The sequence below is a fragment of the Natrix helvetica genome, assembly GCF_964273705.1.
Source record: "Natrix helvetica genome assembly, chromosome: 12".
Taxonomy (NCBI): domain Eukaryota; kingdom Metazoa; phylum Chordata; class Lepidosauria; order Squamata; family Natricidae; genus Natrix; species Natrix helvetica.
Genome location: NC_138556.1, coordinates 11,483,442 through 11,508,742, shown reverse-complemented (window position 1 = coordinate 11,508,742; position 25,301 = coordinate 11,483,442). Strand labels below are relative to the sequence as shown.

Here is a 25,301-nt window from a genome sequence, read left to right as displayed (position 1 = left end):
GACTCCCTCTTCTTTGGGGCAGCCCCTGAGATATTGGAACACTACTATCATGTCTCCCCTAATCCTTCTTTCTATTCTTTCTAATGGTTTGGCCTTGTCGTTCTTAGATACTTCCTTGGCTTATCTCCCTCCACCTTCACTTGGAATGTGACAAGGCAGGGAGGGCTTGTCATGCTGGACACAGAATCCATTCATCTGTGATGTCGAACTGATGTGTGGAATCCATTCTTAAGAAAAGCCAGGATGCTCGCTTGAACTAGAAGGAGAGAGTGAAGAGACAGATGCCCTCCCCGGGTTGCTGTGATGACCGGCAGCCTCAGAGCCACACCCACTTCTCCCCAGATTACATAAAATGAATGAACAGGTTGGATGGTGAAGTTACTTTCCAAACTTCTCTTTCCTGCCACCTTCACCGGGCAAAGGAGCGAGGGAGTCAAACCCATGGTGTGCCTGAGCACGATGGCGAGGAATACCGACATGCGCTGGCGCTTACCTTTGGTTTGCCTCTTCTGGGAGGTGGCCATGATTGTCCTTTTTGGGATTTTCGTGCGCTTCAACCCGGAGGCGAACGTGGCTGGCTGGGAGAAGGAAAAAGAGCAGAAGAACATCTCTGATATTCAGAATGAATTCTACTTCAGGTACCCCTGTGAGTATAATTATGCCAGGCAACAAGCTAGCCTTGAGTTTCTCTGGCACACTTTTTGTGTTGCACTTTGCAGAGTTCTGAAGGGCAGAAAAGCCACAAGGCTGCCCAGAGCTCCTGATTTAATGCCGTAATATGTAGTAGGCTAGTCAGCCTGAGTTTAGGCTTATTGGCTTTTATATAATCGGCCGTGGACTTCGTGACTTTTGCAGGGACTTTCTTTGTTTGATTTGGGCTGCACAACTTCTCCTGGATCCTGGATCACGATCCAAAACGCAGTGGCTGCAAACCACAAGAAAGGCTTTAATCTGATTTCACTTTGGTGAATGCCTGTGCATCGAAGCCAGATCAGATATAACGAATAACATTTCTTTCCATTCATCTTTAAAATAAACAATTTTCTCTTTCCTGCCCTGTTAAAAGTGACAGTTTTGAAGGTTTGGGGGATGCCTCCAAGAGTTTGGGAGAAGAAATCTATCACTCTTAGAAGTACCACATTTCCACTAGAAATGAAAATGTGGATTGTTTCATCTACTTCAAATATCTAATGCCACTTCCTCCTGTTTTATGTAAGCATGCAATATGTATTTCTTCATGATCTGTACGAGATAAGCCTTTGCTCTGAGTTTCTCCCTCATTTGCTGAGTGAGATGATTCTGGTTGCCAGCCCTTAAAAGTCCTGATCTGAAAAATTCCTTCTGTGCTTAGGTAGGGTAAGTCTGGAGAGAATAATGGAAAAGTGAATCACGATATTCATATCACAACTGAAATCCAGCTTTTCTCAAAGGGATTTTCACATGGGAGTCTTAATTGATGATTTAAGTTTTTTTTTTATTTTTTGGTTTTTTAATAAAAATGTAAAATCAATGCGTGAACAGTGTGGCCCCTGGGTGCCATACATTCAAATACAAATGAAACTGCTCAAATGAAATGTAACAATGACATTCAATCAACGGATGTATTTCTAATAACAGTACACATTTATATTAGGTTGCAGTTGGTCATTATTCAATTTATTCCCCATTTCCCCCCTTATTGCTTTCATTGTATAAAATAAAAATGTGTACATAAATATTCCCCTTATTTCTATCACTTATTCTAGCTTTTAATTATGTCACTCTTTATTAAGAAACTTTTTCTTTCTTTCCTGTCTAACTTCTAACCATGTCATCTGCCTCAAATAAAAAAAAAGGGGGGGGGGAGAGAATAGAGAGAGATAGAGAGGGAAAAAGAAACTCAAAAGGAATCATCCACACCGTCTCTTGACCACTTTGTACCTTAATTGCTATATTTTAAAAGAAAGAGAGGAAAAAGGAAATGCGAATCAAAACAACAACAAACAATAGGGTTTCCTGCCTAGGCAGGGGATTGGACTAGAAGACCTCCAAGGTCCCTTCCAACTCTGCTATTGTATTGTATTGTATAATAAAATCATCTACCCATCATCTTTTGCCCACTTAATACTTTAATTGCTATGCTTTTCTTTTTTTTACTTGCCTCCCAAATTCCTCTCTTATATCTCTGCATTTGTCTATTTCTTGGACGAAGTCCACATATGTTAAAGTTGCTGAGGTTGAGAAACACTGAAATAGGGAAAGGAAGGCTTCACAAAAAGCCTCTTTTTTAAAGAGATAAACTTTTGATCTATCTGTACTCTTCAAAATTACATGGAAATTACATGCCTTTATTAAGATTCCAGGCAATCCCTTGTATGAACCTTGTCCGGGGTGTCTCATGTTCTAGCATTACAATTTGATTTTTTTTTTTAAGTTGGTCCTTTGGCCCTTTTCCTGCTGCTAAGCTGGGGTGGTCTTTGCTTTCTACTTCCAACACAAAGCTATATAGGTTGTCCCCATTGTCCCTCCCTATCATATCAATGGAGATTCTCCATCATCCAGGTCCTGATTGTGCCAAAAGTGCTTTTTCAAATCGCAACTGGAATTCCTTGGGGGCTTTTTTTCCCCTCCCCTTGAAAACATTTCACTTCTCACCCAAGAAGCTTCTACTGAACTTGGAGGTCTCAAAATAGGTAGAGAGAGCCAGTATTCTGTCGTGGTTAAGCCACCAATCTGGAAACTGGGAGACTGAGACTCTGGTCTCTCAGTTGAGTTTTGGCCCGTTTTATGAGCTTTTCTTTGCCACAGTTGTTAAACACTCCAGTCATTAAGCGAATCTGGCTCTCCCATTAATCTCCTTATCAGAAGGTCGCAAAAGGAGATCCCATGACCCCGGGACAATGCGACCATCATAAATGCATCCCAAGTGCCCAAATTTTGTTAACGTGATCGTGGGGATGCCGCAACGGTCATAAGTGTGAAAATCAGTCACAAGACTGAACCATATGAAGAACGGCTGCAGGATTTCAGTTTGGCTAGTCTAGAGAAAAGAAGAAATAGGTGTGACATGATAGCGGTGTTCCAGTATTTGAGGGGCTGCCACAAAGAAGAGGGGGCAAATTATTCTCCCAAGCACCAGAGGGCAGGACAAGGAAATGGATGGAAACTAATCAAAGAGAGAAGAAGCCTGGAATTGAGGAGAAACTTCCTAACAGTGAGGACAATTCGCCAGTGGAACAGCTTTGCCACCAAAAATCGTGGGTGCTCCATCACTGGAGATTTTTAAGAAGAGACTGGGCAGTCACCTGTCTGAAATGGTATAGGTTCTCCTGCTTGAGCAGGGGGCTGGACTAGAAGACCTCCAAGGTCCCTTCCAGCTCTATTTTGAGAGGGGGCTGGACTAGAAGACCTCCAAGGTCCCTTCCAGCTCTATTTTGAGAGGGGGCTGGACTAGAAGACCTCCAAGGTCCCTTCCAGCTCTATTTTGAGATTCTCAGTTCTAAGAACTGAAGAACCTTCTTGGATGAGAAGCAAAATGTTTTCCAGGGGGGAAAACCCCAAGGAAGTCCAGTTTCCTTTTGGAGAAGCACTTTTTGAGGTCCCTATTCTGCTTTTATCACCTCTCTTTTGAGCCAGTGCCACACCTCTGACTTCCCTGCAAAGAATGGGTGACAAAGTTTAAACAATTTTAAACACCTTAAGAATGTCCTTGATAGTGTCAGAAAAAAGCTTAACATTCTCCCGATTCAGCTGAGCGTGGCCTACGCTGTGTCACATTTATGGACTGTGGATAAGATGAAAGATAACATCATGGGGACAGGGCAGGGGGGGGAATCAGATTCCCAAGTCATGCTTATGCTAGGCTTTTGTGCATGTGGGAAAAGGCCCAGAATCTGGAGGAATAGAATAGAATAGAATAGAATAGAATAGAATAGAATAGAATAGAATAGAATAGAATAGAATAGAATAGAATAGAATAGAATAGAATAACAGAGTTGGAAGGGACCTTGGAGGTCTTCTAGTCCAACCCCCTGCTTAGGCAGGAAACCCCACACCACTTCAGACAAATGGTTATCCAATCTCTCTTCTTTCAGAGAGCAGCAATGGGGCTTCAGTCTGAATCTTTTTCTTTCTTCGTGAATCTACATATCAAAATCAACTGAAATGAATAAATGAATTAAGAAGATGTATTTACTGTGCCAAATCAGAGGACACAGAACGCTGGGCAAGCTTTTGAGTTCAGTAGGATGCTCTGTCAGGAAGGGAGGGAGGGTGGGAGGACTGTCTACCCAAATAGCTCAATCTTCTTCTTCTACCTATGGTAGATAGGTAGCTGGTAGGTAGGAAGGTAAGGTAGGTAGGAAGGAAGGACTATTTATCCAAATAAATCATTCTTCCTCTTCTATCTATGGTAGGTAGGTGGTAAGTAGAAAGGTAAGATTGTAGGTAGGTAGGTAGGAAGGAAGGAAGGAAGGAAGGAAGGAAGGAAGGAAGGAAGGAAGGAAGGAAGATTAAATACCCAATGACTCACTCAAATTTGCTGTATCCTTAATCTAAGCAAATGTCTTTGATATCCCCAAATGAGAAAAAGAGAGTGAGATTTTAAGAAGATGTTGGATAACCATTTTTCTGAAGTAGAGTAAGGTTTTGTGCCTAGGCAAGGGGTTGGACTAGAAGAACTCCAAGGTCCCTTCCAACTCTCTTATTCTATTCTATTCTATTCTATTCTATTCTATTCTATTCTATTCTATTCTATTCTATTCTATTCTATTCTATTCTATTCTATTCTATTCTATTGCTTCCCATCCACCTATCTCAAGTTTCCTCTATTTTTCTATGTGAATCTAAGGAAGCTTGAAAATTTCATTCAAATTTCCCTTGCTGATACAAACTTCCTGACTTGGTGAAACATGCTACAGCTGCTCCTCTAATTTTTTTTTTGGGGGGGGGGGGACGTGTCTTCATCCTGCAACCTTCCTGGCTGTCCACACTTCGCAATCTGAAGAAATACAATGGGAGGAATGAAAAATGTCCTTCCTGATAATATCGAAAGGAAGGAAGTGGAGCCAGGAAAGTTGCAGAGTGCTTGGGGGATGATTGTACAATGAAATAAATAAATGTCCGCACTCATTCTTTGGCCATTTCATAACTAAGGTACGGTAAGCTGCAGAAATGCATTGTTCTTCTATGAATTTCTCTCAAATGTTCTTTCGGATTGTGAAAAAAATATATATCTGTGAACAGTTAAAAAAAGTAAATAAAGCCAGAACAGAACAAACTGAGGACACAAAGCTAAATCTATCCTGTTATTTTTGTGAAACCTGTTGCAAATGGTGGTTTTTTTTAACCTCCTGCGGTGAAAACACTTGTCAAAACTACCAGTGGGGAATGGGGCAATGCGTGTATTTTTCTGGTTGCATGAATAGGTGGGGGAAAAGGTAGATTCCTAAGCCAGTGATGGAAGAAACACAACACCCATCTTCAATTTACTGCCTTGCCTTCAGCATCTCCTGGACCACCAATAATTGCCAAGTTTCATTTTACAGCACCAGAGCAGATTCCTATCTTGAGGATACGATGAGCAGCAAAGTTGGTGAAAGATCTACGAAGTTGTTTGTTCTGGAGACAAAATATCTCTCCACCCCCTGCCTGGGGTCTAGGATGAATGTTGCTATTTATCATACAGATAGAGGAAATTCCAGTCGATCACTATTAAATGTTGAAGTTCTTGACCAAAAAAATGTTGGCAACAGCATTTTTTTTTTCTCATTAGAGTTTAGGCCAATATTGATTGGATTCACACAATAAATTTACTCCCGGTTACCAAAATCTCACTTTTTGTGGGATGCCACAATGCATTAAACCATAAACTAACCAAAGGGGCTGAATTCACACAACCTGCTAAGCCACAAAAATAATAAGTAAGTTTAACATTAACTTGGTTTTATTATCTTGTGCGAATGATTCTGCTAGAGAACTATACTTGGCCTGGTTAAACCTATCGTGAGAACGTAACTCCTACCTTCTTCCTAAATGACAGACTAGACTAAATGATACAATGAGGATCATAAGGGGTTGCATAAAATCTACTCCTACTTGCTGGCTCCCCCTCTTGTGTCACATTGCATTAGGCACGCTGGTATACTTATGCACGCACCCTTTACGGACCTCTTAGGAATGGGGTGAGGTCCATAGCAGACAGTTTGAGGTTGAAGCTGTGGGGGTTAGAGGCTGTAACAACAGAGTCAGGTAGAGCATTCCAGGTGTTGACCACTCTGTTGCTGAAGTCGTATTTTCTGCAATCAAGTTTGGAGCGGTTTACTTTGAGTTTGTATCGATTGTTTGCCTATGTATTATTGAGGTTGAAGCTGAAGAAGTCGTTGACAGATAAGACATTGTAGCAGACAATTTTGTGTACTGTTCTTAGATCATACCATAGGCGGCACAGTTCCAGATTGACCAAGCCCAAAATTTCAAGTCTGGTGGCATACGGAATTCTATTGTGAGCAGAGGAGTGAAGGACTCTTCTCACAAAGTACCTCTGAACCCTCTCAATTGTGTTAATGTCTGATATACAATGTGGATTCCAGGCAGATGAGCTGTATTTGAGAATTGCTCTGGCAAAGGTTTTTCTAAACTCTAGTACAATATTACCAGAGAAGAAGCTTCGCAAGAGTAGGTTGGCAACGCTTAATGCCTTTTTTTGCAATGCTGTTACAGTGGGCTCTGGGGCTTAGATCGTTTGAGATGAGTACTCCTAGGTCCTTAGTGAAGGAGTACCACAACATTATGAAAAACCCACTTCTTCCTGTGCATGCTGATCTTCCTCATCTATCAATTGGCAGGCTTAAATCCAGGAAGCCCTCTCTGGCACTTGCTCAACAGCTGTCTAACAACGTTGACCTCAACACACAGTGGAAAGCCAAATGGGCTGCTGAATGCCCAGATACAGGCAGCTACATAGATGTCCCTACACAAAAGGTGCCAGGTTTTGATCATCCTTGCCAGCATTGGTCAACTCTGAACAGGATCCGTACCCAACATGGTGACTGCCAGGTCTCATTGTTTAAGTGGGGTCTTGTCTCTACCCCTCATTGTAACTGTGCTGCTCCTTGATAAAATATCCACCACATTGGGTCTGAATGTCCATCAAAAGCTTACACTGGCCTAATGTCAGATATTTTTCAGTATAGACCACCCTGTCCTTGAATGACTGGATGGAGTGGACATTAACATCTGAATCACTATAAGCCCATGTATTTGCCATATGCTAAATAAATCAATCTTCCTAAATTCAAGGCAACCTATTTGCCAAGGGCAACTGATAATAGGTGCCCTTCACAGCACTCCTGTGTGGTGCATTGAATGAAAGAAAGAAAAATGAAAGATGGTTTGAAGATCAACCAATAAATGAACAGTAACTGGACTCAGATCGCCTACGTGCAACTAATGTTACCCTTTGACTGGAATCCTCACTTGTCAAAAGTTGGCTGTGCAACTTATTCTAGTCATCGTATCTACCAGCATTGCCTATTAATTCAGAATGAATTGTGGTTTTTGGAGATAAGAGAAAAGACTTCACTTTGCACTCAAGCAGTGTTTTTCAGGTTTTTAAGGAACTTTGTCCATACCACTTTATCTCCCACAATAGGCTTGAAGTCTTCTTTATAGAACATCTGCGTTGTAGACAACACTGTGAATGGATCCTAAGGAAGATGCTTATTGTGTGTAATGTTCTGGCACAAGCTGCTCATTGTAGACCAGAGCTTCTCAACCTCGACATCTTTAAGGTGTGTGGATTTCAACTCTCACAGTTCTCCAGTTAGCACACTGGCTGGAGAATTCTGGGAGTTGAAATCCAGACGTCTTAAAATTCCCAGGTGGAGAAATACTGTTGTAGAGCATAAGTGAGGAACATTCATGTGTAAACTGGTAGTCAGCATTGAGCGAGGTGCTTGCTAAGCTTGCAGGTAAGTGTGGAATGGGAGTGAAAGTCCATGTAATGAAGCCTCTTTCTTTATTGCAGCTTTCCAAGATGTCCATGTGATGATTTTTGTGGGGTTTGGCTTTCTCATGACTTTTCTTCAACGCTACGGCTTTGGAGCTGTTGGCTTCAATTTTCTCCTCGCTGCCTTTGGGATCCAGTGGGCTCTTCTGATGCAGGGCTGGCTCCATACCTTTGAGCATGGAAAGATACTCATTGGAGTAGAAAGGTACGTTGGCATGCATGGGCAGGGAAAGAAAGAATTTCTGGGTGGCAGAACACAAGACGAGCATGAAACGATAACGAAGATAGATTAAATTTGTTAGTTTAGTTTAGTTTAGTTTATTTAATTTATAGACCGCCCCCTCTCCCTGTAGGGACTCGGGGCAGTGTACAGACCATTCGTAATCAAAACAATAAAAATGACATAAGACATAAGACATGAAACATAAACAACTCACACACACGGTCTGTTATAAAACCCCAAAACCAATTAAATATTAAGAACAATTTTAAAACCCGTTAAAACCCCAATATAAAATTTAAAAAGCCATCCAGGAAGGTTTGAATAGATGTTAAATGCAGTTACGATTATGGTTGTAATTAAGCCAGACCTGCTACTCGAAACAGGTGGGTCTTGAGTTTCTTGCGGAAGGAGCGGAGATCAGAGGTGGTTCTAATATCGGGGGGGGGGGAGGTTGTTCCAGAGGGTTGGGCCCATCACAGAGAAGACCCTACTCCTAGGCACCGCCCGCCCGCACTGTTTAGCGGATGGTACCCGGAGGAGGCCCTCTCTGTGAGAGCGGATTGGTCGCAGGGATGTATGGGGTAGAATGCGATCCCGCAAATAACTAGGTCCCGAGCCATGGAGCGCTTTGAAGATGACAATCAACACCTTGAAACGCACCCGAAAGGCCACAGGTAGCCAGTGCAGCTCGCGCAGGAGAGGTGTTACATGGGAGTACTTAGTACTCCCCATAATAACCCGCGCGGCTGCATTCTGGACCAGCTGGAGCCTTCGGGTGCATCTCAAGGGGAGCCCCATGTACAGAACGTTACAGTAATCAAGGCGAGAAGTCAGTAGGGCATGAGTGACTGTGCAAAGGGCGTCCCGCTCCAGTAAGGGATGCAATTGGCGCATCAGGCGAACTTGATGGAACGCCCCCCTAGCCACGGCCGTCACATGATCATCTAGTGACAGCCGGGAATCTAGGAGGACGCCCAAATTGCGTACCCTATCCACCGGGGGCAGTTGTACCCCCCCAATGGCCAGAGATGGAACACATTGGCTAAAGCGGGGCGCCGGTAGCCACAGCCTGCAGTGCTGCACTCTACCCACTGTGCCACCATGGCTCTTAATGTCATCCTCTATATCATCCCCAAGGGTCAACCATGACTTCAAGGGCACATCATGAAAATCCAGGTGTCATTTTTGTAGCCAGGTCTCACTGCTGACTCATGTGATCAACTGCAATTCCAAGACACTCGTTGTTGTGTTGCCTCAGTAGCCTTCTTTCTGACTTCCCCATCTCTTCCTTCTCCTCTCAGCCTGATTAATGCAGATTTCTGCGTGGGTTCTGTTTGTATCGCCTTTGGTGCCATTTTGGGCAAAGTCAGCCCCGTCCAGCTGCTCATTATGACACTGTTTCAAGTGACCCTCTTCTCCGTCAATGAATATATCCTGCTTGACCTGCTCCATGTAAGGCTCTTCACCTTGGTTTCAAACATTCAGAGATGCTTCCCTGTCTTAATTTCTGTTTTTTGTGACAAAGTTGCCTTGTGTATTTGGTCATCACTTGCCAATCCTGAATAACTCTGTGCAGACGCAAGACAAAGAGGACAATGGTTTAAGCCAGGGGTCGTCAACTTTAAACACTCAAAGAGCCACAAAGGTCCTAACTGGAAGCTCCCCATTCAATTCTGGAGCTGAACGGAAGTCTGGTTCTTCCACCATAGAGTCTCCTCGTAGCACGGCATCCTTTTTCCTCTACCTGTCCTAACTGAAAGCCCTATCAATTGTGGAGCCGACTGGAGACAGGGAGCCACAGCAGAGGGATGAAAGAGCCACATGCCGCTCCAGAGCTGTGGGTTGCTGACCCCTGGTTTAAACTTAAGGGTAATGTCTTACTGTGGTGGAATGTAATCTGGATTCCCCAGGAGGGAGGGGCGACATTCCAGAGAGCAAAGAGGCAATGAAGCTTGGAAGGTTTAGTCAGAAGGAAGAAGCTTAAAACAGCTCCTCCCTTTTGGATAAAAATATGGTGGGTTATGCAAAATGTATTTAAGAAAAGGATACAATTTATTCCGCAAATGTTTTTACTGGGTATAACTAAGGATTTTACTAAAGGGGAAACAAAATTGGTTTTGTATATGGTTACAGCAGCTAGGTTGTTGATTGCTCAACACTGGAAAAAAGATTTTTTACCGACAATAGATCAATGGATTCAGAAAGTGGCGGGGTTTGCGGAAATGGCAAAAATTTCAGCTTTCTTAAAAGGTCAGAAACAGGAGAATTATACACAGGAATGGGTAAAATGGATTGATTACATACAGAATCAATACCAGACTAGGAAGTACTATGTAGCCTTTAGGTAAGAATGTTTAGATTGACAGATGATTACAGTAAATAATATATGGGATGCTTGGAATTGTTAGAGTGGTGTATAGTGGAAGTCAGGGGGGTGGGTTTGATTGGGAGGTGGGGGAGGGTTAGGGAGGAGGGTGGGGAAATATACATGTTTAATTAATCTAGAAGATGGAGTTAATGGGATATCGTTACTTTAAGAGAAACTTATATTATGATTGTTGGGAGGTGAGGGGGTACAATATTTGAATGGGAAATTTATTTTAAGACGGGGGGAGGGGAGGGGGTACAGTATTTATATGTGATCTACATTATATGTCGGGGTGGTGGTGTAAAAAGGGGGAAAATCTCTTTGTATAAAACTTTTTCCAAAAAAACAACAACAGCTCCTCCCTAGTGAGTCTCACTTATAGGTCTAGTGGAATAATGAAGAACAATTCAGCCCTAAGCTTTGCAAGGCTGGGTGTAAGAGATATTTCTTTAAGCAAACATCCTGATACCAGACTATTCTTGGAACAAGACATGGGTGAAGCCAATCATCCTGCCCCATAGAGATCATCTTCTAGCTCATCATAACACACTGACAGGAGGAAGAGGCTCAGAAATTTGAATTTTGGCATGCTTTGCATTTGATGCATGCAGTCACTTGAAATCTTTTGGAATGGATTCGTGACATAGTTTTTCTAAAGGATAAAACTTTGACAGAGGTTTTGTGCCCTTTGAGGTATATTCTTACAATTGAGAAAGACAATCCTAACACCACCCATGAAATACGTTCCAAAAGTAGATGACACATGGTCTAATGGGAAAAAGAAATTAATAATATCTAAGGGGCGAAATAGGTGCCTTCAATTCCTGCAGGACTGCTCCCTGTTTTCTAAATAACCCCCAACCCCAATTTAAATATTAGCCTGTCTGCTCATGGTCCCCAGTGACTGCAAAAATGGAACCTAAGTGTCAATGTGACTTACTATTGGTAGCTACATTTTTATATCCTTGCTGCAACACATCTTTCCCCAAATAAGTGCTCTCTAGAATTCATTGCTTAACAATTCCCAGAATCTCCCACCAGCACAATTTAGAAAGCAGGTTGAAATTTTGCAATCCAAATGCATGCAGAGGTCTCCAGATTGGGGAGATTAATTTAGGAACATTTGTTCAATCCTCCTGCTGAACCTCCTTGGTGTCGAATGAAAAACTCACAACTATACACGCACCAGAAAAGTATTTGCTAAGATTTTCTTCAGCTTTAAGAAGGGTGACAAAAAGAGACAGGACTTTCTTGGTAATGGCTCCTCTGCTAAGAGAAGCTTGCTTGGTTCCCACCATGTTACTTTATCAATTGCCTTGGATGAAGACTGCTCTTTAAGGCTTCTAAAACATTAAGAGCAGAGGTTGTATTCAGCAGGTTCTGGCCCGTTCCCGAGAAACGGTAATGGAAATTTTGAGTAGCTCGGAGAACCCGTAAATACCACCTCTGACTGGTCCCACCCTCATCTATTCTGTGCCTGCCAAGTCCTAGCTGATCTGGAGGGAATGTGGATTTTGCAGTAACCTTCCTCTGGAGTGGGGAGGGAATAGAGATTTTGCAGTATCCTTCCCCTGCTGTGTCCACCAAGCCACGCCCACCAAGCCACGCCCAAAGAATTGGTAGGAAATTTTTTTGAATCCCACCACTGATCAAGAGCTGTTGTTTTATTCGCTACACTTCCCATTTCATTCTGCCAGTTCTTTTTGATGTTGTGTACATTCTATTTTTGAGGGAACAGATGGAGCTGTTGTGTTCTTTGACTTGGGATTGTTTTGACTGTATTATTCTTGTATGTTATTATCACCAGATAATAAGTTACTGTATCTTGCATAATGCCCAGAGGTAATAACATGTTACTAGTCAAGGTAGCACTTTATGGGAGGCCATTATATTATAGACACACACCCCCCTCATACCCACTATGTAAGTGAGATGAGAGTCAAATTAGGGAGGGAGCAGAGCCCATTGTTGGCTTCTTATCCACAAGATGCAGGACACAACTCTTGTGGCTTTGGAATGTGGCTGCACAAGTAGTGCACACTTTGATTGAACGTACATAAAAGCCCCTGAGAAGAACAGATTAACCATCAGATAAGGGGATTGAATGAGATTGTGGCTTGAGGGTCTGAATGGAAAAGCAGACTTAAAATAATATTACCAGCCTCGTGGAATGCAGGGAGAGCTCCATGACTTCAGCTCAACATGCTCTTTTTTGCAAGCAAGGGAGCATCTCGTTTGCTAAATTTATACAGTTCATCTTCTACTCTCCTTCAGGCTGAAGGGACAAGAAGACTGAATAAATACGACATCCAAAATTATTCTTCCATCCATTGTAAAACCAGAGATAAGAGTTGTATCCTCTGAAGGGCAAAGTAGTTACAACCCCATTCTTGGGAGTTGCAATTGCATGTATTTTCCCCCCCCAGTGTTTCATTTTTGTCTTTGTTTGCAATTTGTTTTTAATCTCATTGTTCAGCCAGAAAGACTCCCGGGACATCTTTCAGATAAGATAGTCTTGGTCTGCTGGTTTACAACTTAAAAGGTCTCTTAGCAAAGTAAAGGGAGGGGGAAGGGAGGAAGGCCAACAGAAGCTATGATACTAGCATAGTCCGTGCTGTGGGTTGTGTAACTAAGCAAAATGAAAAGTCTGCAGCTTGTTCTTTGTCAAGGCTCCAGTTTCTTGCGTAGGAGTAGCAGTGAAAGCAGGGCAGAATATCTCCTGAGTACAGATAGAAGAAAGTTAAATTGGAGATATTTATATAATATAACCAATTTCGTTGTATTTATTTTGTACAATGACAATGAAGACTATGCTATAGAGATTTCGTCTGGCTGAAGATCCAGAAGGCCATGACTCAAACATGTGAGTCATGGTTGCCCGACAGGTGCTTGTCAAAAGATAACTGGGCTTTCTTGGGTTTTTTCCCCCCCCCTTGAAAACATTTTGCTTCTCATCCAAGAAGCTTCTTCAGTTCTGAACATCACTGAAGGAGCTTCTTGAATGAGACGCAAAACCTTTTCAAGGGGAGTGGGGGAAACCCCAAGAAAGTCCAGTTGCCCTTTGGAAAGCAACTTTTGGGACATCCAGAAGTAGAATTTTCAGATGCCCAAAGGCACACGTGTTCTATTTAGCTTGTCAAGCAACTGGGTTCGAGTTTCATTTGTGCTATATACTGATTCTCTGTAGAATAAGCCAATTACTTCTGGGTAGGCTTCAATCTCTTTTATATCGGCTATTGCAGGTGAAAGATGCTGGAGGATCCATGACCATCCATACGTTCGGTGCTTACTTTGGCCTAACTGTGACCTCCATTTTGTACCGGCCCAACCTCGAGCAGATCAAAGACAAGCAGGAATCTGTTTACCATTCAGATCTTTTTGCCATGATTGGTGAGTTGTGGTTCCTCCAGGGGTGGGTTGCTCCCAGTTTGGCCCGGTTTGACTGAACCGGTCGTGGAATTCAGGCCTGCGTTGCAGAACCGGCAGCGACCCAGGCCTGCCACGCCCCCGAATTGGTTCCATTGCTGCTGCTGGGCTGCCGCCATTTTGTTTTTTAGTGACTGTGCGTGTGCAATTCACTGTAAATTGTTCTGCGCATGCGCGAAGAACAATTTACATTGGACAGCTCATGCGTGCACAGTGCACAAGTTGCGCGTGGGTTGCAAACCGGTAGTAAAACCGGCACAACCCACCCCTGGGTTCATCTCCCTGTTAGACAGGAGATCCTTCGCTTTCTGAGACAAATAGGAATAGTGAAAAAGGAGCTCAGGGTATTGATGAAGAGGCCTTTTCCAGAGGTGGTCTGCTATGGGTTTGCCCAGGTTCAGGAGAACCCGTAGCTAATGTTATGGCCGGTTCTGAGAACCTCCAAATCTCACCCTTGGCTGGCCCTGCCCACCTCACTCCTCCCCCCCTCCCTGGAGTTTCCACGCGGTTCATTTTGGGTGAGAGGTAAGTTCAGAGCCTGCACCCAGGCTCACAGAGATGGGAAAATGGGCCTCCTGGAAGTTCCAGAAGGCTGGAAATGGACCCGTTTCCAGTCTCCGGAGGGTCTCCGGAGCCTGGGGGAGGCAGTTTCTGCCTTTCCAGAGACTCAAGGAAAGCCTCCGGAGCTGCCTGGGGAAGGCGAAAATGCCTCCCCCTCCACCGTGGTGCAAAAGGCCGATTAGGCCACGCCCACCATGGCCACACCCACCCAGCAACTGGGCAAAGAACCCATTGCTGAAATTTTTGAAGCCCATCCCTGGCCTTTTCTCTAACTTTATTTCTGTTTAAGGTAGCCCAAGTGAAGGTATTTAAAGCGGAAAATATTGTGATGGTTCTGTGGACTTTGAGCCTTTAATCCGTCATGCACAAAGCTGCGTGTCCATCACATCTCGGAAAGCAGGAAAAGATATGCTTGGCATGTCATTGTTTTGGAAATCCTGAAACCTGTTTTGATCCTTATGTTCACATTGACAGGAATGTAGAAGTTTCTTGATGAGCTCTTTCTAAATTACCCCTTTACTGATCTGCAAACATCTCATTAAATTAGGGAGCTTGGTTTTCTAGTTTGGCTATTGTAACTTCCAGGTCCTATTCTGGATTGGTTTGTTTCAAATGCATACTGATAGACCCAGAAGTATTTCTGTACAAGAAACCAGTAAATATGCTGTTATACAGATCAATATTACTAATTGATTAGTAAGTTATTTTTCCTGCCCGGTCTCTAGCTGGGCTAGAGCAGTGGTGACCAACCGGTGAGAAAATTTTGGTGGTCCACCAAAAATTATTTGCACTTTTTTATATTGCACTAAATGAGGGGTCCTCAAACTACACTCCCTTGGCTGGATACATGCAATGAACTCTTGTCTTGCTGCAGAGAATCTCCCACTTTGGGGTCTTTTTGTGTGGATCTGAGGGGGGGGGCAGAAATTCCAACTTGGGGTCTGCTTCAGTCTCCTGTTGGGGGGCTTTGGGCAAATGCTAGAGGGAAGAGCCGCTGGTGGTGAAGAGCCAGAGGGCCTTTTTCCAGTGGGACTTCATCATGGACTGGAACTGGCTGACCATCTCAGCCTGCTGAGCCTCCAGGTGCCAGTATCTGGCCTTGCACTCCTGCTGGTCTTCCCTCTGCTTGGAAAGCCTATGCTCGTAGTCCTCTGTGAGGTGCTTCTGCTGAGCCTCCTGCTTGGTCAGATCCAATTTGAACTGAACTGTTTTGCCAACTCTTTCTCTTGGTGGCTGCTTAGCTCCAGCAACTGCTTCCTGTTGAGGCCCTAAGGAGCCTGGCCGGCAGGCAAGGAATATCTGGAAGGGGCAAGTAGAGGCTGCCAAGGCGCCCCTCAATGTGAATGACGTTGAGTTGGCCACGCCCACCCAGTCACATGACCACCTAGCCACGCCCACCCAGCCAGTCATTAGGCAGATCATATTAGTGGTCTGCAGGATTTTAAATTATGAATGTAGTGGTCCCTGAGGTCCAGAAGGTTGGTGACCCCTGGGCTAGAGAGCTTCTCAGGGGTTTACGTTCATCCCTCATGCTTTACCCAGAAGAGTGAGCTGCCTGCAATTCCTGGTCTGTCCTTATAAAAAGCAACTACCATTGCAGGAACCTTGTTTCTGTGGATGTATTGGCCCAGCTTTAACTCAGCTATTTCCAACCATGGGGATGCCCAGCATCGAGCGGCCATCAACACCTACTGTTCGCTTGCTGCGTGTGTCCTCACTTCCGTGGCCTTCTCGAGTCTCTTGCAAAAGAAGGGAAGGCTGAACATGGTGAGTCAAGTCAGGCAAGATGCCACGCCTTTCTCTTCTCCTTCACAAGGTTTCATGGAATTTCTTACTACAGGTGTGTGTGTGGGGGGGGATGCTTGTGTGTCTACCTGCCTCCCTGCTTGCCTGCCAATCCATCAATCATTAAAAATGGTGTATATGCTTTCTGTTATCTTGTACAAAGTTTCATGGAACCCCCATCACAGGTGTGTGTGTAACTTTTCTTTCTTTCTTTCTTTCTTTCTTTCTTTCTTTCTTTCTTTCTTTCTTTCTTTCTTTCTTTTTCTCTCTCTCTCTATTTCTTTCTTTTCCTTCCTCCATCCCTCCCTCTCTTCCTTTCTCCCTCCCTTCCTTCCTGTCCCTTCTTCCCTCTTTCTTTTTCTTTCTTTCTTCATTTCTTTCTTTCTTTCTTTCTTTCTTTCTTTCTTTCTCTCTCTTTCTTTCTTTTCCTTCTTCCTTCCCTCCCTTCCTTCCTTTCTCCATCCCTTCCTTCCTGTCCCTTCTTCCCTCTTTTCTTTCTTTCTTTCTTTCTTTCTTTCTTTCTTTCTTTCTTTCTTTCTTTATTTATTTCTTTTTCTCCTTCCTTCCATTCTCTCTCTCTCATTCTTTATCATTCTCTTTCTTTCTCTTTCTTTCCCTCCCTCCTTTCCTTCCTTTATTTCTTTACTTCTTTCTTTCTCCCTCCTTCCTTCCTGTCCCTTCTTCCCTCTTTCTTTCTTTCTTTCTTTCTTTCTTTCTTTCTTTCTTCCTTCCTTCTTTTCTTTCTTTCTCTCTCTCTCTTTCTTTTCCTTCTTCCCTCCCTCCCTCTCTTCCTTTCTCCCTCCCTTCCTTTCTCCCTCCCTTCCTTCCTGTCCCTTCTTCCCTCTTTTCTTTCTTTCTTTCTTTCTTTCTTTCTTTCTTTCTTTCTTTCTTTCTTTCTTTTTCTTTTTCTCCTTCCTTCCATTCTCTCTCTCTTTCTTTCATTCTTTCTCTTTCTTTCTCTTTCTTTCCCTCCCTCCCTTCCTTCCTTTATTTCTTTGCTTCTTTCTTTCTCCCTCCTTCCTCCTTCCTTCCTTCTCCTTCCTCCTTCCTCCTCCACTGTAGGTCAGAAAAGCCATTGTGCTAATCATTAGTAGGACTGCACTTTAAAAGACTATTGCGTTGTGTCAAAGGAGGAGTTGAAAATGACCCTTGAGCTAAAAAGGAATAACCAAATTAGAAAATCAGGAATTTAAACTGCCGTGTCTTCACAGGTCCATATTCAAAATGCCACCCTGGCTGGCGGTGTGGCCGTAGGGACGTCGGCTGAAATGATGCTGACCCCGTATGGTGCCCTCATTGTGGGCTTCATCTGTGGCATTGTGACAACCATTGGATACGTCTACTTCACAGTAAGAACATTTCTGAATGCACCAAAGCTTTCCCGAGCCTTGATTGCAGGACCAAGCAGCCAAAAAAGTGGAAATGTTACATTTTTCCATTACATTACATCACATCACATCGTTGTGGCACTTTCCTCTTTGTGGTGCTCATGTTTTGTCCTTCCTTCCTTTCCTTCTAGCCTTTCCTAGATGCTAAGCTACATATCCAGGACACTTGTGGCGTCCACAACCTTCACGGAATGCCAGGTTTAATTGGAGGCATCGTGGGAGCTGTCACTGCTGCCGCTGCTACAGAAGGAGTCTATGGAAAGAAAGGGTGAGGGGCTTTGGGGCCGCCTATGTAGGGCAGGAGTGTCAAACTCAAGGCCCAGGGGCTGGGGGCGGGATCTGGGCCCTCAGGGTGCTTAGATCTGACCCATGGGGCCGCCCTGAAAACAACAAAGGATCAGCCTGCGGTCCCTCTGCTGGGTGAAAATGGAGCTTGGGAGGGCCACGTGCAGCCCTCCCGAGCTCCGTTTACAGCCACGGCGGCCTCCTGCAGTGAAAATGGAGCTCAGGGAGACTGGCAGAGGGCTGCAGGAGGCTGTTGCGGCTGAAAATGGAGCCTTGACAAGTGACGTCGAGCTGGCCATGCCCCCTGGTCAACCGAAAAGAACTCGGGGGGAAAAATTGTCCTTGATATTGAGGGAAATCCTCACCTTCCTCTCTTTTCCACTTCACCTCCTTCTCACAGGCTCATCAACATGTTTGACTTCACCGGAGAATACAAGGATCGAACTCCCAGCATCCAAGGGGGATTCCAAGCAGCCGGCATTGCAGTATCACTAGCTATGGCTTTCGTAGGAGGAGCGATTGTAGGTAAGTGGAAGGAATGGGGACACGACAGCAGAATCTCGGTATTGGAGGGGCTGTTCACAAAGAAGAGAGGGTCAGCTTGTTTCCCAAAGCACCAGAGGACAGGACAAGAATCAAAACATCTGGCATTCTACTTTATACAGAATAACAGAGTTGAAAGGGGCCTTGGAGGTCTTCTAGTCCAACCCCCTGCTTAGGCAGGAAACCCTACACCACTCCAGACAAATGGGTATCCAACCTCTTCTTAAAAATTTCCAGTGTTGGGGCATTCACAACTTCTGGAGGCAAGTTGTTCCACTGATTCATTGTTCTAACTGTCAGGAAGTTTCTCCTTAGTTCTAAGTTGCTTCTCTCCTTGATTAGTTTCCACCCATTGCTTCTTGTCCTGCCCTCAGGTGCCTTGGAGAATAGCTTTGACTCCCTCTTCTTTGTGGCAACCCCTGAGATATCGGAACACTGCTATCATGTCACTCCTAGTCCTTCTTTTCATAAGACTAGACATATCCAGTTCTCGGAATAATGGTTGGAAACTAATCAAAGAGAGAAGCAACCTGGAATTAAGGAGAAAATTCCTAACGGTGAAGATAGTTAACCAATGGAACAGCTTGCCTTCAGAAATTGTGAGTCCTTCTTCATGTTCTTGAAGAGACTGGACAGTCACTTATCTGAGATGGTATAGGTTCTCCTGCCTGAGCAGGGGAATGGACTAGAAGACCTCCATGGTCCCTTCCAGTTCTACTCTATTCTTATTCTATTCTAATCATTAAAGAGAGATCTAATGTAGAACTAAGGAGAAATTCCCTGACAGTGAGAACAATTAGATAGTGGAACGGCTTGCGATGTTCTCACACTGGAGGTTTTCAAGAAGAGATTGGAATGGTCTAGGACAGGGGTGTCCAAACTTGGGAACTTTAAGACTTGTGGACTTCAACTCCCAGCATGGCTGGCTGGGGAATTCTGGGAGTTGAAGTCCACAAGTCTTAAAGTTCCCAAGTTTGGACACCCCTGGTCTAGGATCTCCTGCTCAAGCAGGGGGTTGGACAAAAAGATCTCCAGGGTCCCTTCCAAATCATATTCTGTATTCCCATGCCAGCCTTTTTGTATTTTCTCTCCTGCTTGAAGGTAAAAATGGATGAGAGTCTTTCTCTGGGTCATGTAATTTGAGGCAAAGCCAAGATTTAAATGAGAGGAGAACTAAGCAAGGAGAGATCCAACCTAGAACTAAGGAGAATTTTCCTGACCGTGAGAACAATTAATCAGTGGAATGGCTTGCCTCCAGAAGCTGTGGATATTCAATCCCTGGAGGTCTTCAAGAAAAGATTGGATGGTCATTTATCCAGAATGGTGTAGGACAGAGTCATCAACTGGAGACGCATGTGGCTCTTTCATCCCTCTGCTGTGGCTCCCTGTTGCCCGTTGGCTCCACAATTGATAGGGCTTTCAGTTAGGACAGGTAGAGGAAAAAGGACACCATGCTGGGAGGAGACTCTATGGTGGAGGAACTGGAGTTCCAGTCGGCAGAAGAAAAAGGGTGCTGTGCTAGGAGGAGACTCTATGGTGGGGGAACTGAGTTCCGGTTGCCTCCAGGATTGAACGTGCGGGTGTTCTGTAGGGAGAAGGAGGCAGGCAGGCAAGGCAGGTTGAAGCTAACACAACCTTTATTAACAGTATTGTTAGGTAAGCTCCCCGTTAGGAGAGCGAGTGTGCAGAGAAGCGTAATGAGAGTGGTGTGGAAGTACACGCACAAACCAGCATACAGGGACACCGAATAGTTAAAAGTAATAGTATTTTACTTATGTGGAAAATAGAGGAATTCAGAGTTCAATTTACACACAGTTTAGTCAGTCAGTTACCAATGTTCTCAGTTAAGGAGTGATCCATCGAACACAGTCCAGTATCATATAATCAGTTCAGCACACAAAGTCGCTAACAGTAGCAAAACTCACAGTAACTCACAATAAGTCTAACAAGCAGTATCCACCGATCAGCATTTAACAAACAGAGAGCTAACAGTCATTCTGGCTCCCTCTTATGGCTGCTTGAGGTAACAGCAACCAATCACATTACAGCAGTACTTAAAGCTACAGTACTACCATCCTGGTTTATATATTGCTGACCCAACCGTTAGCTTACATTCCTAACAAGTATAACACGGCGAAATGTAAGGCAAACCTTGACCCGGCAAACAGCAGCATTTGACAGCTGACAGCCCTTTATATACTAAAGCTGTCAGACGCCGAACTAATAGAATGGCTGCATTCTCCCGCCAGCTGGCTGCTCGCGTCTCAACCAATCAGGGGCCGACAATGATAGTCAATGGCGTCGTAGCCTGGAGGACTTAACAGGGGGGTGGGGTGGGTGGGCTTCCAGTTAGAACCTTTGTGGCTCTTTGAGTGTTTAAGATTGCCGACTCCTGGTGTAGGGTCTCCTGCTTGAGCAGGGGTTGGGCTAGAAGACCTCCAAGGTCCCTCCCAACCCTATTATTCTATGCTCTAAGTGAAAAATCCTCATGCAGAACAGCTGTTTTTCTTGTGCCAGAGATGAAATCTCTGCCTACTCACGAATCTCTAATTTTCTATGACTCAACCCAGTGTCTAGGTCTCCCTGCTGCCATCTTCTGGCTTGTTAAGCCTCAGTTAAGAAATAAAATAGAAAAGTAAAATCATCTTCCCTCTGAGCTCAACTATTGTAGACTGTCATGAAAATTCCTGCAGTTTTCTTGGGATGATAGGAAGTATTTCTTTCATGTTCCCCATTGGGCAGCTCTTTCAAATTTCATTCATCAAACCTAAGAGTCATTCTTTTTTTCACTTCTCGTGAATTGTTGCGTGTATCTTGGTGGATGTTTTCCCCAACATATTTTTTTTTCCTTTTTGTGATTTGTGCCGTAGTACAGAGTGCTTTCTCAGTGGAAAAGAAAAAAGAAAATTTAAAATTTAAATGCACTGTAAGTGAATTTTAGTATTTGATTTTTCTTTCCCCAAGGTGGCATTTTGAAACTGCCCTTCTTTGGGGACCCTATGGATGAAAACTGCTTTGAAGATAATGTCTACTGGGAAGTAAGTGGATTAGACTTGGATTGATTAAATTAATCCAGATTGTGGGAGAAGCTCCCTCTGTGGAATCCGCACCAATGATTTATTTCATGATCCTGGAAGTAAGTCTGGCTGAAAGCAAAGGAATATATATTGTTCTGACCGAGGCTTCCCAAGAGCATGAAGCAAACTCCTTGTCCCGACAAAAACCCCTTTTATTAATTGACTGTGAATTCCGCTCATTCACATCCAGCAAAGTCTTTCAAGGGAGGATTTACAGTCACAGACCTTATCTGGCTTGGAGAGCTGACAGGCCGATATCTGCAAAACTTGGCAAGGAGTCTCGGAGAGTCACGAACCAATTAAGCAAAATAATTGTCTCCTGCAAACTCCACTCCCCTTCCGCTCCTCTTTTACCTCTGGCCTTACTCCCAAGTCGACCCCTGTTCTTTATCTGTTCCCTTTATCTGGCAACTCTGCCCATGCGCACACTGGGAACAGGATCCAGCTGTTCGTCTGCCTCACTGATGTCTGCCTCTGAAGGCAGCTGATAACTGTCAGACGGCTCTGGCCCCCTCTCTGCCTCTGACACAGAGCCTCATCAGAGCCTTCCCCAGACTCCAGAACTGGCCCATGTCCCTCCCCAATGTCCTCACTGTCTGAATCTGTTGCCACCTCCACTGGCCACTGGCAAACCACAACACATATTTCAGTAAGCATAAAGCAATTCTGAAGTGCAAACTGCTTCCAGGTTTTTTAAACATGGGTCTTATCTGATGGAGAAGGTGAACGTGACATTTTCGGGATTGTTATACCACGTACACATAACCTCAGTGTCGCATACACAGACACCTTCCACCTAGTTTCCCATAAGCAACAACCCTGTGAGGTAGGTTAGGTTGAGAGATCACAACTGGCCCCAAATCCCCCAGATTGCATCCATGGATGGAATAGAATTTGGGTTTCTCCATTCCCAATCCAAGAGCTTGATCTCTGCAATCACATTGGCTCTCTTTCAGAACAGGAAGAAAGATAAAATCCAGTCCAAATTTCAATCAATCAATCAATCAGCATCCATGACCCTTAACTCAGGTTGAGGACTATTTTTGATGTGGTAACTTAAAAACTGGTTTATCCTCACCGCCCCTCAGGAACATACCATAAGAATGCTCCCTCTTCTGTATTAGTGCCAAAATATTGGAATTTCATTTCTCTTGTCTTGTTTATTGATGGCCTCTGTCTTGGGATCAATATGGCCAAACCTAACGCTCGAATTGTGCATTTTATTATTTTTCTGGAACAGAACTCGCATTCAAGTGTTTCAAAGTGCTTGAATTTTATTATTCTGGATATAAAACAACGCAGCATATATTATATATGTCAGATAGATATATGGGATCAGAAACAGAAAGAGAAATCTTTCTCTTTCTCTCTCTCATATCTCTATCTATCTATCATCTATCTATCTATCTATCTATCTATCTATCTATCTATCTATCTATCTATCTATCTATCTATCATCTATCTATCTTTCTGTATCTACTTTCTACCTATCTATCTCTAGCTATCTGTCATCGAGCCATACCTGTCTGTCTCTCTGTCTCTCTATATCTATCTATCTATCTATCTATCTATCTATCTATCTATCTATCTATCTATCTATCTATCTATCTATCTATCCATCTATCTATCTATCTATCTATCTATCTATCTTGCGGGATCGCATCCTACCACACACTTCCCTGCGACCGATTCGCTCTCACAGGGAGGGGCTCCTCCGGGTGCCGTCCACTAGGCAGTGCCAATGGGCGACACCTAGGAGTAGAGCCTTCTCTGTGATGGGCCCAACCCTCTGGAATGACCTCCCCCCCGATATCAGAACCACCACCGACTTTCTCTCCTTTCGACGAAAACTGAAGACTCACCTGTTCCGTTTAGCCGGCCTGGACCATTCATAACCTCATTATACCTCTTGGCAGATATATTTTAACTGGGTAATTTTAATTGGGTATTTTTTAGGATTGTTTATATACTGTTTTTATCTGCTTTACCTGTACAGTGTTGTATTGCCTCCTCTTCTATGTTTTTAAGTTTTTATGTTTGCATGTTTGTAGTCCATTTTATCTATTTCATTTGACTGTACACCGCCCCGAGTCCCTTTGGGGAGAGGGGGCGGTATAAAAATCGAAATAAAGGTAAAGGTAAGGCTATCTATCTATCTACCTACCTACCTACCTACCTACCTACCTACCTACCTATCTATCTATCTATTATCTATCTATCTATCTATCTATCTATCTATCTATCTATCTATCTATCTATTTATCTATCTCTATCTATCCATCCACCATCTGTCTGTCTGTCTGCCTGTCTGCCTGTCTGTCTATACATACATACACACACACATACACACACACACACACACATCTATCATCCATCCATCATCTATCTATCTATCTATCTATCTATCTATCTATCTATCTATCATCTATCTATCTATCTATCTATCTTGTCTGTCTGTCTATACACACACACACACACACACACACACACACACCTACCATCCATCCATCCATCCATCCATCTATCCTGTCTGTCTGTCTGTTTGTCTGTCTGTCTGTCTGTCTGTCTGTCTGTATACACACACACACACACACACACACACACACACACACACACACACACCCCTATCATCCATCCATCCATCCATCTATCTATTATCTAATCTATCTGATGTACTGTATGAGGATAGATGTTCTGCCACTAGGTGGCAATCTTGCCTGCCAAATAACAGTCTGCTGGCTCTCCTGCTTTGCTGAACATACAGTACATGCCCTCCAGGAGTGTTGGATTCTACCTCCCATCCTTCTCAGCCACCTAGCTGTGTGCCACAGACACCATAGTCCAGATATCTTGACGCTGCTGTGCCTTCAGGTGCATAAAAGCAATTGATGCAAAAGGAAGGGGGATTAAAAAAAAAGAAGAAGAGGTGATTGGGACTCACCCCGCCTTCTCTCCTCCTTCCAAAGGTCCCGGGGGATGAAGAGAGCAACCTTTACTGCATGCATGACTCCAATGCTAAGCCTGCGATTAACCCTTAACCTGGGACATCAACAGACGGAGGGTAAGACAGCCAACTCTTTTATAGGCCACCTCATTTCTTTCCCTTTTTTTAAATATTACAGTACGGCCCAGGCCCAATCAGGTTCTCCCAGGGCATTAAAGCCCAAATGAAACCAATGCACAAATATCTTGCACCACTCGTCAAAAATTGGGCCTAAAGTGTGAGTTTTATATGCTTTCAATGGAAAGGAGTTTTTTTTTAATTTATAAGGCAGGCTTCCAGTATCCTTCCTGATATTCTTTAGTGGCCAGCTGATTTTCAAAATGCCAACATCCATCATCATTTAACGACCCCATAATTCCTTGCGGGATGGAGTCTGGGCAACTGAATGGAGCGAGCAGAGTGTTTACTGGCCGGATGCCCTTCCTGTCGCCAATGCAGAGTTTTGTTCAGCAGATATATTCTCAGTGTGCCCGGAGAGAGAAATATCTGCCTCTACCTAGGATCGAACTCACAGCCTCCTGGCTGTGAGGCGAGAGCTCCACCTCTAGGCCACCGCATCACTCCAATGCCAACATCCAGCCTGCACTATCATAATCTTATCCTCCCTTCCTCTCCCCACCCTTGTGAAAAAGGCTTCTGTTTTTCTGCCTTATG

General features: G+C 43.9%; 1 protein-coding gene across 1 annotated transcript; it reads left to right on the top strand.

The window, feature by feature from the left end:
- Nucleotides 1-441: 441 nt before the first annotated feature.
- Nucleotides 442-24,681, top strand: RHCG (Rh family C glycoprotein; the record flags this gene model as incomplete). The annotated part of the gene is made up of 10 exons (XM_081965260.1): nucleotides 442-646; nucleotides 8,006-8,192; nucleotides 9,512-9,662; nucleotides 13,821-13,968; nucleotides 16,166-16,332; nucleotides 17,562-17,699; nucleotides 17,870-18,006; nucleotides 18,424-18,548; nucleotides 21,531-21,604; nucleotides 24,610-24,681. The coding sequence occupies 10 exons, from the start codon at nucleotides 442-444 to the stop codon at nucleotides 24,679-24,681; spliced, it is 1,404 nt and encodes a 467-aa protein (XP_081821386.1).
- Nucleotides 24,682-25,301: the final 620 nt, after the last annotated feature.